At 40.2% G+C, this 15,508-nt stretch overlaps 1 protein-coding gene across 1 annotated transcript in view; it reads right to left on the reverse strand.

Moving 5' to 3' along the window:
* Window positions 1-15,508, reverse strand: part of LOC109519811 (protein kinase C alpha type) — a 91,648-nt gene that overhangs the window by 28,541 nt on the left and 47,599 nt on the right. The window contains exons 4-8 of the mRNA XM_019876569.1: window positions 15,268-15,379; window positions 13,768-13,896; window positions 2,823-2,979; window positions 2,596-2,730; window positions 2,411-2,504 (exon numbers count right to left, since the gene is read on the reverse strand). Of these exons, the coding sequence (XP_019732128.1) occupies window positions 2,411-2,504; window positions 2,596-2,730; window positions 2,823-2,979; window positions 13,768-13,896; window positions 15,268-15,379 (627 nt within the window). The remainder of the gene's footprint in view (window positions 1-2,410; window positions 2,505-2,595; window positions 2,731-2,822; window positions 2,980-13,767; window positions 13,897-15,267; window positions 15,380-15,508) is intronic.

The following is a 15,508-nucleotide window of genomic DNA, read 5'->3' on the forward strand; positions in this document are numbered from 1 at the left end:
CCCCACAGACCCCCCCCCCCGCCGATATAGAAGACAATTTTCCTGTGTGCTGAGTCATTTCTTTAACTCTGTCCGAGAAAATCTCTGACAGAAACCATCATCAGTCTTTGCGCTTGTCATTAAAAAAATAAAAATAAAAAAAATCCTACCAAGTATGCATAAAACTCCAACCATATTTTGTGTTCTAAATTCTCAGCTAGGACAAACAGATCCAAACCTCATGCTGAACCTGACATCGTGGCTAAAATCAGAATCCAGAGATACTTGAGCTAACAGCCATCACAAATGCATTAAAAGCAAAGCAAACGCATCATTTTCACACCCTTTTACTCCAAAACCGGAGCCTCAACCGATGTGAAAAGTCAACACTGCGCTACAGCAAACATTGGTTTGACTGCACAAGTCCGAAAATGATACACTGTACAATACGTACACTTGTGTCACATTCTGTGTCAGCTCACTGACAGACTTCAAGCATTCCAATGACGTGGTTCCTCTTTCCAGGTCAGGAAACATTCAGTTCAAACGAGCTTGTCACAAAGTATGAGCAGCTTTAGTTTGGTTAATTGCATGTACTAGAGTCTAGCTGATGTGCAAAGCGCAGCAGACTGCATCAAACCACCGCACACCTTGAAGCTTTGGCCAAAGGCAAGAGCCTGTCCGAGCCGAGCGAGCAGCCTTACTTTCTTCCTGTCAGAGTCTTCCGAAAGTGCTTGGTCCTGGAACCATAAGGAGAAGCAACCAACGGGCCTGACTCAGACAATATGTCATAATGATTCACCCTGTCCGTTAGCATTCATTGTCGTATGCAGGGGTGAAGACTTGCACTATGTCGTTGTGCGAGCTGTTTCTAATATTGTGGCAACAAATCAGAATCAGAGGTGTGATTAATGGGAGTGAGGAATATGGAGGCTGGGCGACCTCTGCTTTATGGTCTTAAAAAAGGGGGACCAGAACCCCTAATTCTAAATTCCGAAATTATACGTACAGGTATACGGTGCATAGGGGACCTGGCTGGCCCACGAATAGCGAAAATCTATGAATACCTGACGTGGAATATAATTGCATTAACTCCTCCTCCTTATTTAAAAAACAAACAAACATGATTATTTATCTATTTATTTATTTTCAAATCCGCAAATAGATGATTCCTCAGGTGCAGAACTATGAATATGCGAGGGTCCGCTGTATAGTGCCAAATGTTCTTCAGATGTCTAAAGCCATGAGTTTCACCACAGGAAATGATCTAATTTCAAAAAGTGTTATTTATAAATTATATATAAATTATCAACAGCTAGTATCTCCAGCATGCCCGAGACCCAAGTGAGGGTAAGCGGTTCTGAGAATGAATGAATTAATGAATGTCATAAAATGTCTTCAGTCATCTATGCCTGCAATGTATAGTGAAGACAGAACAAATAAATGGTCTTCCAACACCACATCGTCATTATTCCAATGTATACATTCCCATTTGGTGGTGTGCCATTACATTTTTCGAATGTAAAATATGATACGTGGCGAGGCTCAGTAATTTTGACAGTGCTGGGCTATATATTGTGTTATCTGCTGACATCCAGTGGTCATAAGAAGAGCACCACGGTATGATAAAACTGACAAGCAAAGCTTTAGCTTTCTTTTTCAGGGTAATTTCTATGGCATGAATGCGCTGATTTATTATTTTTTTCTTTCTGAAGGCACGTGCTCCCTCTAGACACAAGGAGAGGCAATCACGACGACGAGCACAGAGAACTACTCTTTCACTCAGCAGACCTGATGACCAGCATTAGCAAACAATTTTCGACCCTAAACATCGTCGAAAAATGAGGAGTAAATAAAATCCAATGTGCGCCGAAGTTAACTGTCAAGCAGGCAATGATTGGAATCAAGCTGGTATTTGATTTAAGGATATCTACAACACATATCATATATTTATAAGAAGTCAGGCTAACCAACCCTAATCCACTTTTATTTTAATTAAGCTCAAGTTAAAATGCATAATGGACGATGAGTCCCAACCTAACACTAAATAATGAGAATGTTACAATTAGCCTGCATACAATACCAACAGTAAGCTAAATCTCGCATAACTAAAAAGTATTCTTCTGAATTTGCAAGTACTTCAATAGACTTTTACCAAAGCAGGTTTTCCAACTTCTTTCAAAGAGAATCATTGAAGTTCACGGGGCAAAATAGCAACACTCAAAATAACTTGCATAAACAATATTTTAATAGTGTTGCTGATTTCACATATTACCTTAAAATCATTGAAAATTCAGACTTCTTCAGATTCACTTTGTCCCTGAAAGGTGGGATATTCTTTGCCGTGTACATTTGTACCTCCCAGCTGCCAGAGAGCATGATCAACTGTTGTGATCAAAATGTCAGTAAACAAGCAGAGGCAAATCCTCACCTCAAATTTCCGTCTCAGTTCTTCATTCCCGTCATCCTCCTCCGAAATGGGAACGTTGTAATACTCTCCCTCCTCCTGGCACAACAACTTAAACCTGGCAACCCATGGGACAACATGAGTCAATGAGGATGCAATCCGCAAAGTTTGAAAGGTAGGCAGATGAACGTCAAGAAATTGGTCTTCACCATCCACTCGCCGGAGCCTTCATGAGCTCCGACACCCCAAACGAAAGGGCGCCCATGAAGTCATTCCTGGTTGTCCGATCCCAGTCCCACACCTCCACGGATAGCCTGCGGTCCTTGTCTGTGGGTTCCAGTTTGCTGGAACATGTGGATAGTTATATAATGGTCTAGCAAATTACAAAATACCCCAAACAATCAAATACTGAACAAAGAAAGCGGCATTTACTTACAAAATAAAGGTCTCGTCCCATTTGGGGTTCAGGTTGGAGCGCATGGTTTTGGTCTTCTGCTTGGTCTTATTTTTGGGGTCAGGTATGAGCTTGAGCTTGACATATGGATCAGACAGGCCATTGGGGTCCATGGGTATCAGATTCCTGCCTTCACCAACTAAAAGAAATCAAGAGAAAATAGGGACATACTCGGCAAATGTAGACAACTGGGGAGGACATGCACATGTTGTATTGAATTTATATAAGGGAAATACTCGGCAAATGTAGACAACTGGGGGAGGACATGCACATGTTGTATTGAATTTATATACACCAGTTGGTCTGTTTTTTTTTCTTTAGGCAATACAAACAATTTAATTGGAAAATAAATTATTTATAACAGAATTTGAGATTTCAACGTGTGGTAAAAATGTGTTGTCTTTGTGAAATTTGGATTAAAATAATTATTTTCAGGCTGTCAAAAAAAAAAAAAAAAAAACAGGTGACAAATTCATGTGAGAAGACCAATTCGAAACTTCAAAGAACCCCAAATTTGAAAATCAAATGCCAACCATGAACTGCTTTTGCTTTTTCCTTTTTGAATAGCATCTCTGATTGTTCAAAGGGAAACACGACTGCATTTCAACTGCACTGAAGTCTCAATGAATATTCAGCTTCATTTCATCTGTATAAATCCTTTTTGGTCAGCTAAAAAAAAACAAAAAAACAAAAGCAAAACAAATACGGCAGGTGAACATCAGTGAAACACGCTGCAGGTGTTCAAGATCAAACATGCAGTTCACACATGTGTGTATGTGTATGTGTGTGTGTGCATGTGTGCGCGTGCATCTGTATTGTGGTGACTGAGCTTTAGATGAAGCAAAATCAGGGGAAGGCTCTTTCAGTGAGATGGCCAGAAAACAAAAATGACACAATAGGGACATAAGTATGTAATATTAACGACCATAACTATAATTATTACGTGTACAATATTAACCAGGGTTGCGGTTCGGGTTAAACTATACAAAACACACAAGTAGAGGTACACGAAGATGATTTTACTTTGTACAAAACATCCTGCACACTGTGCACAGATGAAACTAAAGCAGAATTCAGCTCAGGTGAAATCACTGCATGCAAACCAATGATTTTACAATGTGAGGGGAACTGAAGAAGAGGCTAACAGACCTTTTATTTAGTCAAGAATGAGATAAATAATGGTAGTATGACTACAGGAAACAACAATTAATTAGACTGTGTGCAAGTTTAGGGTAAAAAGGTGAAAAATAAAGTGGCTTCTACAATAATACAGTGGTTAAATATTCTCGATTTGGGTTTTTAGGGTAGAGAGCAGCAACCAGAGGCAGACAAAATCAATTTGAATAAGCTAATTTTATCATCTGCAAACATAATAAATAGATTGTTTTCGTCATAAGCACACAAGCATCCTTTTTTCGCTTTTCAATCCTTTTTTTCAACAGTACTTAGATGTAGTTATTTCACTTCCAACTCTCATCAGTGGTGGAATAATATCAAACACTGAGCAGATATCATTTAGTTTTTTAAATAATTGTCAAATCAAACGTCTTCCCAAAAATATAAATCAAACATTATTATTACTGTTGTCGTGTCTCAGCTGTACTTCCAGCCTGAACCGGTAGAGGGCGAAAACACATTCTAATATTGTTAGCTGGCTCATGTCGAAGGATGAAACCTTACAAATGCAGTCCTCATTTTTATATAAATTGAAATCCATTTTAAGTGAAACAAATGTGTAGAAATGTTGGATAGTAATCAAACCGTAGCATGTTGTGTACTTGAGGATATGGCGTTCTTTAAGTGTAAAAGTAAATGTGCAAACGCATCTACACAGTTCGCACAAAAACATACCCTCTCCATACACGTGTACGCTGTTGTTGTAAAAAAGAAAGCAGAGCTCCTGTATGTTCAATGTCCAGTTTTTTCCTTCCGTACTCTCATGCCAGTGATAACAACAACTCTACTTCTTGACTCACACACGCGCACGCGCGCACACACACGTATGTACACGTATGCTGGGGCTTGTGTTCAACTGACACTAGTTAAAGTCAGCCATGTTTGCACTCTGACTCCTTCGGCAAACAAGGTGACTTAAGTTTTCAGTTTCTCCCCCCGCCCTAATATAAATCTCCCTCTGTGCAAACCCCTAAACTCTGTAAAAATAAATAAATAAATAAATAAAACAAGAATAAGAATAATAAATAGCTCGCAACGTGTAATTTAAAGTTGCACAATGAAGGAAGAGAAGGGCACATTAAGTATCCTAAGTGTGAGAGTGATGAGCTTTCAGAGCTGCTTGGTTGGTTGACTCAACTTAACGGAAAATGTGTATTTCATTACAACCAGATGTACAGTATACTATGAGTTTGAATTGTTGGAAAAAAATGTTCCGTGGCATTAAGTTATTTTTCCTTGGCTTTGATGTGGCATTTTTTGCAACAATTTTTGCCCTCAAAAGAACTGTTAGCCCCAGTCTGTGAAGAGAAGACTGATTGTAAGAGGAGGTTACGTCAAGCAGATGCAAGAAGTAAAAGCTCTTTCAGTAGTTTAAATCTTTTTACATCAAAAATCGAATCCACATTGCGCCTACATCATTTAAGTGATGGGCAGCATGGCACGGTAATGATTGATGATGTCTGCGTATCAACTCCGAGCTTCTGGGTTTGGATCTTGGCCTTCCTGTGTAGAGTTTGCATGCATTTCCCTGTGCTTAGATTGCTGAAACTCAACAAAGTAAGGCAAGATCTTGAAGTCAATTTCCTCTTGGCAAAAACCCGTTGGTATGCGTGTACAGTGCCAGTGAGTCAGTTATTCTATGAAGAAGGAATTGTCGAGAGAAGACTTCAAAGTGGAAGAAGCTCGGGGCCTAAATCCTTGCATGCATACCACTGTCCACTGTCAGGCTGTGTGCAAAGCCTGTAAAAAATGTTGAGTTCAGCCCAACTCTACCTTCAAGCAAGCCCTCTTTCCTAGCAGAGACACTAATGGGAGGAAAATTTGATTTTTTTTTTTTTTTGTCTGGATGATTGGCTGGCAGAATGAGAAGCCACATGTGGAGGCCTAATGCATTTAGACGAAATACATATGCAGCGGAGAATAGCAAAGATCAGGAATTCAGGGCACATGAGGGAGACTTGGAAAACAAAACATTGCTGATGAAGACTGAATCATACTCATGCGTGGAATTCTCATATAATTACAATCTCATCATGCTGATGTGTAGCTCTATTAAAGTAATAGTATATTATTAAACCAAAAGCAATCTGTAAATTGGGCCTTGTTCCCTATCTTGTGAAAAGGAAGGTTTACTCTATTTTGCAAAGCCCAGTTGCAATGAAATTACTATATCGTATAAACGTGAATGAAAACAAAATGTATTGCAAATCCTTTTTGACATATTTTCGGTTGAATACTCTACAAAGACAAGCCACATAGTATAATGATTAAATTGATGAACATTTTTGTTTTGTTTTGTTTGTAAATACAGTAAATATTCACATTTTCACTCATTTTCACAATGCTACTGATAAATGGGCTGAAGGGGGAGCAGAAAATTGTCAGCAACAAAAAATATGACATCCCCCAAAAACCTGCAACTTTATCCGAGTAATTGTAAAATGCAGTTGTGCTATCTCACATTGTAGGGCCAAAATATCACTATTTAGGGGCAGTCTGAAGCTCTGATAAGCACTAACTTTACAGGATTTTTTCCCACTTAGACCTATAGTGTAAATCCAGTGCAAAGAACAATAAACCTTGAAATGATGTTGAAAATAGTATTGCAGAAAATGTCTATTTTATCCTTTGACCCTTGACTCGGCCTGAAACGCAACATTTTTTTGTGTATTATTGTGTTGCCTGGTTATATATTGTTTTAAATGTATCTTTTTTTTTTAATATGTCTGATATTAATTGAAGGATGGCACTTTGTATGCAGCGGTGGTTGTTTTTAACGTGTTGTGGATATTAAGTTGAGTTGAGCTGAAAAAGTGAGTAGAGAATACCCCGTAGTCAATATTACACTGTTTTTCGACATTTTTTTATTCATTTGTTTGACCACAGCACATTTGGAAGGCAGCTGAGATAGGTCCCAGCTCACCCGTGACCCTCATGAGGAAACTTGCTCGAGAAAATGGGTGTATTAAGCTTTGTGGTAAGATGCAAATAAAATATAATAAAATACAATAAGCAGTAGGGAAAATCCATTACATGTTGTCATAATTTTGGATGGAGGTGGGGATCCAGGATTTTTTTTTCTCCACTGTTGTGAGTCAATATTTTCCAGAATTTCTCGAAATCTTGATCAGAAAAGCTGTGCATATACAGAAAATGTGGTTGTCATTTGAGGGCTAAGTTTCCACTTCTCCACAGTACCTACAGGTGGCAGAGTTGCGTAACAGGCAAAAACTGAATTACAATGGAGTAAATTACATGCACAAAGATGCTCTTGAGTTATACAGTGAATACTTGCACAAGTCAGCGAACACAAGAATTGTTGAGTCCAACATGGCATGCTCAGCTCTGACCAATACAACAGCGCTGTGTTCCTGAGTGATGGCAAAGCGGAGGAAGGCACTAAAGCACCACAGTTGTCCTCCATCACACAAACAAAACCGCTTGTGTTTCCTTCGGCACCTCCCCGCCAGCCCCGTTTCTCCCACAAGGACCCAATTTCAGCATTTTTGTATTGAGATCACGACAGTGACAAATGAGTTCATTTTGCAAGTCTTTTTGCTAGAAGGCTGTTTGTTTGCCAGCCTCTTCTACTTGTTTGAAAGAAGGGCAGCCATAATGCTTCCCGCACAACTTCTTGGCTCTCGCCACTGCAACGTGATGGATTGGCACACCAGTAGAGCTCACTTAACTCAAGCAAAGTGTGTACAAAAGGCATACATTGCAAAACAACAACATATAAGTCATGCACAATATTAAAACCCATCCAAGTTTGAATCATTTTAGCAGACCATTGCTCGACAGCTTGGCCCCAATTCTTCAAATTGTGGCCTTTTTTAGTCACAGAAAAAAAAAAAAAAACAGGTCAGGAACCAATCAACTTTTGTATTGTCTTACGCCACTTTGAACTGCATTCTCTAACAGCAGTAGCTAAGTAGCGCTAACAACACGAATAATTGGAATGAATCGGATCACGTGTGTTTTTAACATTGTTGCCGTTGAGGGGATGTTTTAAAAGTCATATTCTGTTCCTGTGAGTGCTCCTATTTCCAAGTTTATAAACGCATCACGTTGTTCGGAGAGAGAACTCGCGAGTGAGAGAGCGTGCAGAGACCATTTTGTGTTTTGGTGTCTGTTTTTTGTTCACTGACCAATGCTTCTGTGATCCATAGAACAGTATATGTTCCATTATATTAGCGTACCCAAACATGACCTTGTGTTACAACATCACATCCAACACACACCGCAACCTGTGTGTGCTAAAGCGAGCTTTGAGAGATGACTGTCCCTGTGTCAGAAAAAGAATCAAGCATCAGCCACAATGTCCTTCATTTTTAGATGCTTTTGCATCCCCGCCATGCTTCCATGAAAAGCAGGTTTGCATCACATTGAGTACCGGTATCTTGATATGTGCCCTCACTATCAGACTCTTGCTAACACCGGTTAGCCATGACACAAGATTACATCACAGACGACTGGATTACCACTACTGCACATGCACATCACAGAAAAGCAGCCTACAGAAGCAATAGACGAGAGAGTTTTGAGTGAATAACAACGCCTCAAAAGAAAATAAACGACGAGGTCGACTATCAAATTAATTGTCGACAATTTCGATCGTTACTATAGTCGTGACTAGTTGAATGATTTTGGCAGCCCCGCTTCATATGCAACTGATGCTAGAGAGGTCTGAACTGGATGCTGTTTATTTTGAGAGCAGTGCTGTCTACATGAAAAAAATGATGTCAAGATTCTCCCGTCGTGCCACGCAACATGCTATTTAAACTGAGTAACTCAAATCTGTTTGGAAGGCTGCCTGCTTGGCGTCAACAGCAGCTAATGTAATCTGTAATACAAGATGGCCTGAGTGGGCTGTGCGATTAGTACATCACTTCTGTGCATGTGCGCGTGCACACACACATGCACACACACATACGCACACGCACAGAAGCCATCCATCCATTTTCTACAGCACATTTCCTCACCTCAGAGTTGTAGGTGAACTGCAACCTATCCCAGTTGACTTTCTGCAAGAAGCTGAATACACCGTGGACTGGTCGCCAGTCAATCACAGTGTGTGTGTGTGTGTGTGTGTGTGTGTGTGTGTGTGTGTGTGTGTGTGTGTGTGTGTGTGTGTGTGTGTTATGAAAGCCCCGATTATAACATTAACTGTCTGGTATCATAACTGCATTTCTGATATTTTCTGACAAATTAACCCGGGTCAAAATTGGTCAAGAATTTGAAGAGTTTCGTCTGCTTCTAACAAGGTCCTGACATCCCTCCACACAAACGTTTGTCTCCTTCCACAGGAAGAGTGGCCCAAAAGAATTGTTTTGCCATAAGGGGAATTTACAACCGAATGATATGCAGGACAGTCATGACAATTTTCCAGGCAATAAAAATAACACTGTGTTGTTGACCGACACCAAGTGACACACCCACCGACGTGAGGCAAACGTCTTCAGCAAACAAGAACAAGTCCAGTTACTTTGCTTCAACCTTTGTGCGTGAGCATGACCTGGAAGACTGAGAATCTGCACACACATATTCACAAGAACACTTTACGAGACGTTCTTATATGGTCGACCCATTGCATCACAGGTCGGCATCGTAAGAATTGTGTTTATTTTGTGTCGTGTTTACTCTTTGAAGGGTATTTTGCCTGATTGGCTACATGTCAACGTTGAAACTGCTTTGATTTGTTTTGCTTGCCCACCTCCCAGCCATAATTTAACTTGTTCCTCCGCCTGTTGTTCATTTGATAAATGAACGAGTCACTGAGGTTCAGTGCCTCACGACACGCTGACCTCAGTGAGCCAGCTAATCGAATGATTACATGAGACCGCTGTCTGCACCCCGTCGTCATCTTTGTTCTGGCCGATGTGCTAATTCTCTGTCATCGCAGAGCGAGGATTTACAACATGCCTCCAAATAAGAAGCAAAAGCCATTCCAGACAAACGCAGACGCTTGCGCTGCTTACAGAGCAGCCTCATTACACAATTCGGGCTGTTGTGCATCATGAATTACAAGCTGCGGTCAGTTTGAAATTTTTAGCACTGCATATTAACATCAATTTACAGACTATATTGTTATTTACTCAAGCCTTAATGATGTTATTACATGTGAAAATTGTGCTACAGATCTCCAGCCAAAACATTCGAAGCAATATTGAGGTCTAATGTGAATAAGCAGAAAAGAATAAATGAATTAAATCATTCCGATTGATACTTTTGCTAGTCTTGCCGTGGCACTCCCACATAAACAGTCAATAATATTGGCGCACCAGCCAGTAGATGGTCATTAAAAGTGGCTTTACTAATTAGAATTGTATGTCTTTGCAAGCTTTCCTGCAAAATAATCACACAAAGTGTATTTCAATACTTTAAAAAAGCGGACAGCTTTTTTTAACCTCTTGAGCTGGAGCGGTGCTGTCAGTGCCTTGCTCAGGGGCACCTCGACTTTTTTTTGTGTGTGTTACAAACCATGTCCTTAACCATTGCCATATTATTAATTATTATTATTCTCTGTGCGGCCCGGTAGGCCAGTGGTTAGTGCGTCGGCCTCGCAGTGCAGAGATGCATGGTTCGATTCTTGCTCCGGTCTTCAAGTGTGGAGATTGCATGTTCTCCTGTGTGGGTTTTCTCCGGGTACTCCGGTTTCCTCCCACATTCCAAAACCATGCATGGCAGGCTGATTGAACACTCCAAATTGTCCCTCGGTGTGAGTGTGAGCGCGAATGGTTGTTCGTTTCTGTGTGCCCTGCGATTGGCTGGCAACCGGTTCAGGGTGTCCCCCACCTACTGCCTGAAGACAGCTGGGATAGGCTCCAGCACCCCCCGCCACCCTTGTGAGGATAAAGCGGATCGGAAAATGGATGAATGAATGAATGAATAAACGTTCATCCCTACAGGGTACCTTGTTGCATTCACAAAAAGCTTTTGCATTAAAGAGACAACTATATATTTAATGACAGTTTAAACAGAGCAAGCATAATCAGGATATTTCTTTTGCCCTCGGAGCTCAAAATTAACAAATTGCAGAAAGAGGATTTTCAGAGATTAAGAGAGCCTCGGAAATGTACCTCAGAATTCCTTCATCACATTACGAAATGTTCTGCTGTGATTGCCAACTGACCGCAAGCATTCCTCATCGCGTACTGCATTGCAGAAACCTGCATGAAGAGCAACCAAGCAATGTGCAATAGCCTTGAATTAAATCAATTCTCTGCCACCACAATGGTGAAAGTGGAATGGACCTTAGTACAAAAGTCTCATCTTTTGTATTTACAGTTACATTTCAGAGTCTGTACTTTTGAACATTTACTTATGTAAAGGATTCAAATCAGTCCATCTGCTTTTACCAGTCTTTTTTTTTGTACCCATACTGTAGCTATACAGTAATCCCTCGTTTATCGCGGTTAATGGGGACCAAAACCACCCGCGATAAACGAAAATCCACAAAGTAGCGACCAATAAACAATTTTTTTTTAAGTCCACAAAAAGTCCGCAAACGGTCCGTGAGAAGCTGCAAAACAACAGCGAGTCACATAGAGCAACATATACAGTACTGTACTCCATGTATATGAAAAAAAAAACAAATATATATATTTTTTAATGAATATGTTTGAAAAAATCCGTGATGCACTGAAGCCGCGATAAACGAACCGCGAAATAGCGAGGGATCACTGTACTTCTACTTCAGTACAGAGTGGGAGTACTTTGCCTTTTCTGACCATATGACACAACTACTGATATATTTGACATGCTGGAGGTGTTTAGTTGCTAATGAGACAGACAACATTATTGCCTCATTGTTTTGTTCAGCCAATCGTTACCAGTTTAATTAGAAGTTAAAAAAAATTATCTCTGGGAGCCACTCATTTATTAAAACTATCCATTGCAATTACAAGTCGGAATGAAAAAGAACAAGGAACAGAGGACACAATGTGAGTAAAAATGTACCACAGCAAATCTCAGGAAACCCCAGAGAGTAGCAGTATAAAGCTACTACAGATGCTTGCTCATCTACGGGCAAAAAGAGGCGCTCGAAAAGACAAATCAATAGGATCTACGTCAAGTGTATCAGAGTCACAAATGTGCAGGGTTTAAACAGAGATAGACAATTCTCACACTCAAATCCAAACTGCCACTGAGACAGAATTGAAACCACACTTGCTACTATGTTATGTGTTGTGATGATTATTTTACTTTACATTAACTGTTTACTTAAGCGCTTTGTTGTGAAAGCGCTATATAAATCAGCATGTATTGTATTGTATTGTATCGTACACGGAAATCCGGTGTATGAACCTTCACACCTGCTGAGTCATGCATGTTTCAAGTGTATTGTCAAGTGAACGTAGGAACACTGCTGGGTTTTGTTTTTTTTGTTCCAACACGTTTTGTTCACACAAATGGGCACTATGAATGGAGGTAATTGCAGTATCCTTTTTCCAGGGGGGAAAAGAGGAGCCATTTTATTTGAGGAGAGTCACCATTTTGTTTCAAGTGGATGATAGACCTTGCCCATTAATTGAGGCATGGTTTCTACTAAAATGGAGGGTACTAGTTCAGAAAACAAAGCATTTACCACTGACTGTGTCCATATAAAATGATCCTTTAAATGAGATTAGCTGCTTTTAAAGGACTGGTCTGTCTCATGCAACTGAGCCAGTGGTCACCCTGTGCCCCTCCACTGCGGGGTGTGCCAAAATGAGAACATCTTTCTTTGTGTTACCGGGGCAACTGATGAGAAAAATATAAGAGAAAAAATATATAGGGCAAAAATAGAGAACCAAACAAGAGAAAGAATAAGATGTACAGCCATATATGTTTGAACCGGAGTAGGACCTAGAGCGAGAGGATTTAGCGTATTAAAGTAAGGCGTTTGTTAAATGTTCTTTTTATAATGTTGACAAGTTGGTAAAGTTCAACCAGGGTGCGTTATTCTGGCTCGGGACTACAAATCATGCAACATTAGTGCGTATTTGCATCTGAACTGCCGCGCAACTCAGCTTTTGTGGTTAGTAAGACATGTTTCATAAATTGGCGAACACAAAAATGACTTGGGTGTGTAATTCACACATGATGGGTGGTCAGGCAATTCAGAGACCCAAAAATGTGCATACGGGGAATTAAAAGCCACATTTGCATAATATGTTCACTTTAAGAGACGGCCATCACATCAGCATAAATAGAATCAACATAAAATCTGAGGGGCAGTAAATTCTCACTAAGAAAAGTCTGCATATTGTATCGAAAGATCTGATTGGTGAACACTGCATCAGCTAATAATAATTGAGATACAAGTGAGTTCCATCCGTATCTCTTGCTAGCCCAGTCCAAACTCTTTGAATATATAGTAACCCATGTGGCGGACCACTTCTGGACTATTCACTTTAGGATTTCCATTCCGATTGTGTTGTTGTTTCTTCCAGCAGAGTTATTGATTTGTTTTCTAAATGGGGGAATTGTTGTTATGCCATACTGATAACTGATAGCAGCAGAGTCGGCCAGGTTGTTAGCAGTGAGACTGACTGCATAATAAGTGGGAAGAATAAATGGCCAGAGAGATTTAATTCAGGTTAATGGTATCAGAGGATTGAGGGTGACTTTCCGAATCAAATGAGATGGCCTTTGTGTTAAATCTGATCCGAGGTCACAGAGGAAACAGGCCAATAGCCAGCATTTTCTCGCTGAGACAAGTGCACTCGAGCAGCGATGTACCCATTAAGCAAATGATCAGTCGACCTACCCGTGACCTGAAGCTTCTCGCCGTTGACTTCACACTTGAGGAAAAGGCGCCCCCTCCTTTCCGTGTGGTCGGTCCCGCAAAGGCTGGGCACATTCATGACGCACTGATTGTGGACGTTCATATCACACGCTGGAGAACAAGATTAAAAAAAAGTGTTTGATCCACATGTTTTAGAATAACATTGAGGACTGCGTTACCGTATATTGCACTTCATCGTTTGTTCCTCCACAATCTCGCAGATTTTTCAGCCATTTTTCTTTTTGGGTTTCTACAGTCGCCGTTCGCTTTTGTTTCAGCATGAACTGTGTAATGACCATACTCAGTGTCATTACAAATGCTCACACCATTTATACAACATCGCATCATGCAGCTCATATCGCATACTCGAGCATATGATCCAGCTGCAACCATTACATCAATATTTCACATTTACTGGCAGGGTCTAATTTGATTTGCATGTGCACAGTGCATTTAAGATAACGCATGATCTTGTATTTTATGGGACCTATACTGAATGCTCTAAAGCAGTGGTGTCCCAACTTTGGCCCAGGTGCGATTTGCGGCCCACCATCGATTTTTCAGTGGCCCGCGACGTGACCCAAAAAATAAAATGTAAATAGATAGATAGAGAGATAGATAGATAAATCAAGGTGAAGGTGGGCAGAGTGAGAAGGGAAAAGTGCCAGAAAAATAGGTGCCATTAATACTCATAAATTTGTTTATATAGTGTAGAACTTAACTTGCTATTCGAGGATACAAGTAAAGCATTTATAATGAAAAGAATAACAATTTATCTTCAAAACACTGGAGTGAATAAGTTAGTGAGAAGTTAATTCAATTTTAGGGGCAAAGATTGTTTCTTCCACTTTGTGCTCTATGGTTGATTTATGAAGACATCACATTAATGATCCTCAAGTAAGTGTTTGAAAAATGGTGACTTTGCTACAGTTTGTTCTTTTTTTTTGGTTCTGAATATGGACATGGGATTTAGCTGTTGGTAAATGCAGAGCCGGGTCTACTCTGTGAGATAGACGGCGGTTGGCCACCCCTAAAATATGGAAAAATCCTCAACAATTTGCCTTAACACCTTTAACACAAAGCTGATGACATTAACGAGACAATACAACCAATATATACAACACTGCTGTCTTGACTGACTTTCGTGTGTCAAAATATTGAAGAATTTTGAAGTTCCATTTTTGTGCATGCCGCCCTCAAACGAAAAAGCTTGGACACCCCTGTTCGAAAGCCACATTAGGTACACCCGCACTATTTCATAATTATTCTTTCATTGAAACCTTTCTTTAAATTTTCAGAGATCATTAATGGCAAGGCCTCTTTTTTAATAAGAATAAGAAAACCTTTATTCTCCTCACAATGGAGTAATTCCCAGCACAAATTCCGAATGTTGTGACTGGCGAGTAGAGTTGGCATTTGAGCGGTGTTTTGGTTTTGTTTTGTGTTAAAATACGTGAGTCGGGTTGCACACAAAGCACTCACTATCACACTTCATGCCCTGGTGGATAAGGCCGTACAGCAGAGAGCCACAGTGGTCACAGAAGGTCGGGCTCCCAAACGTGTGGATCTTGAATTTATGCTTTGTTCTGGGATCCTGAAGAAACGACAGAGAAAAAGACAAAAAAGGGAAAACAAATATATAGATTTTCAATAAATACAAACCTTCCAAAAAAACGCTCAAACATTCAACAGACATACACACACACACACACACACACACACA

Source organism: Hippocampus comes, unplaced genomic scaffold, assembly GCF_001891065.2.
Source record: "Hippocampus comes isolate QL1 unplaced genomic scaffold, H_comes_QL1_v1.1 scaffold51, whole genome shotgun sequence".
In the NCBI taxonomy this organism is placed as follows: Eukaryota; Metazoa; Chordata; class Actinopteri; order Syngnathiformes; family Syngnathidae; genus Hippocampus; species Hippocampus comes.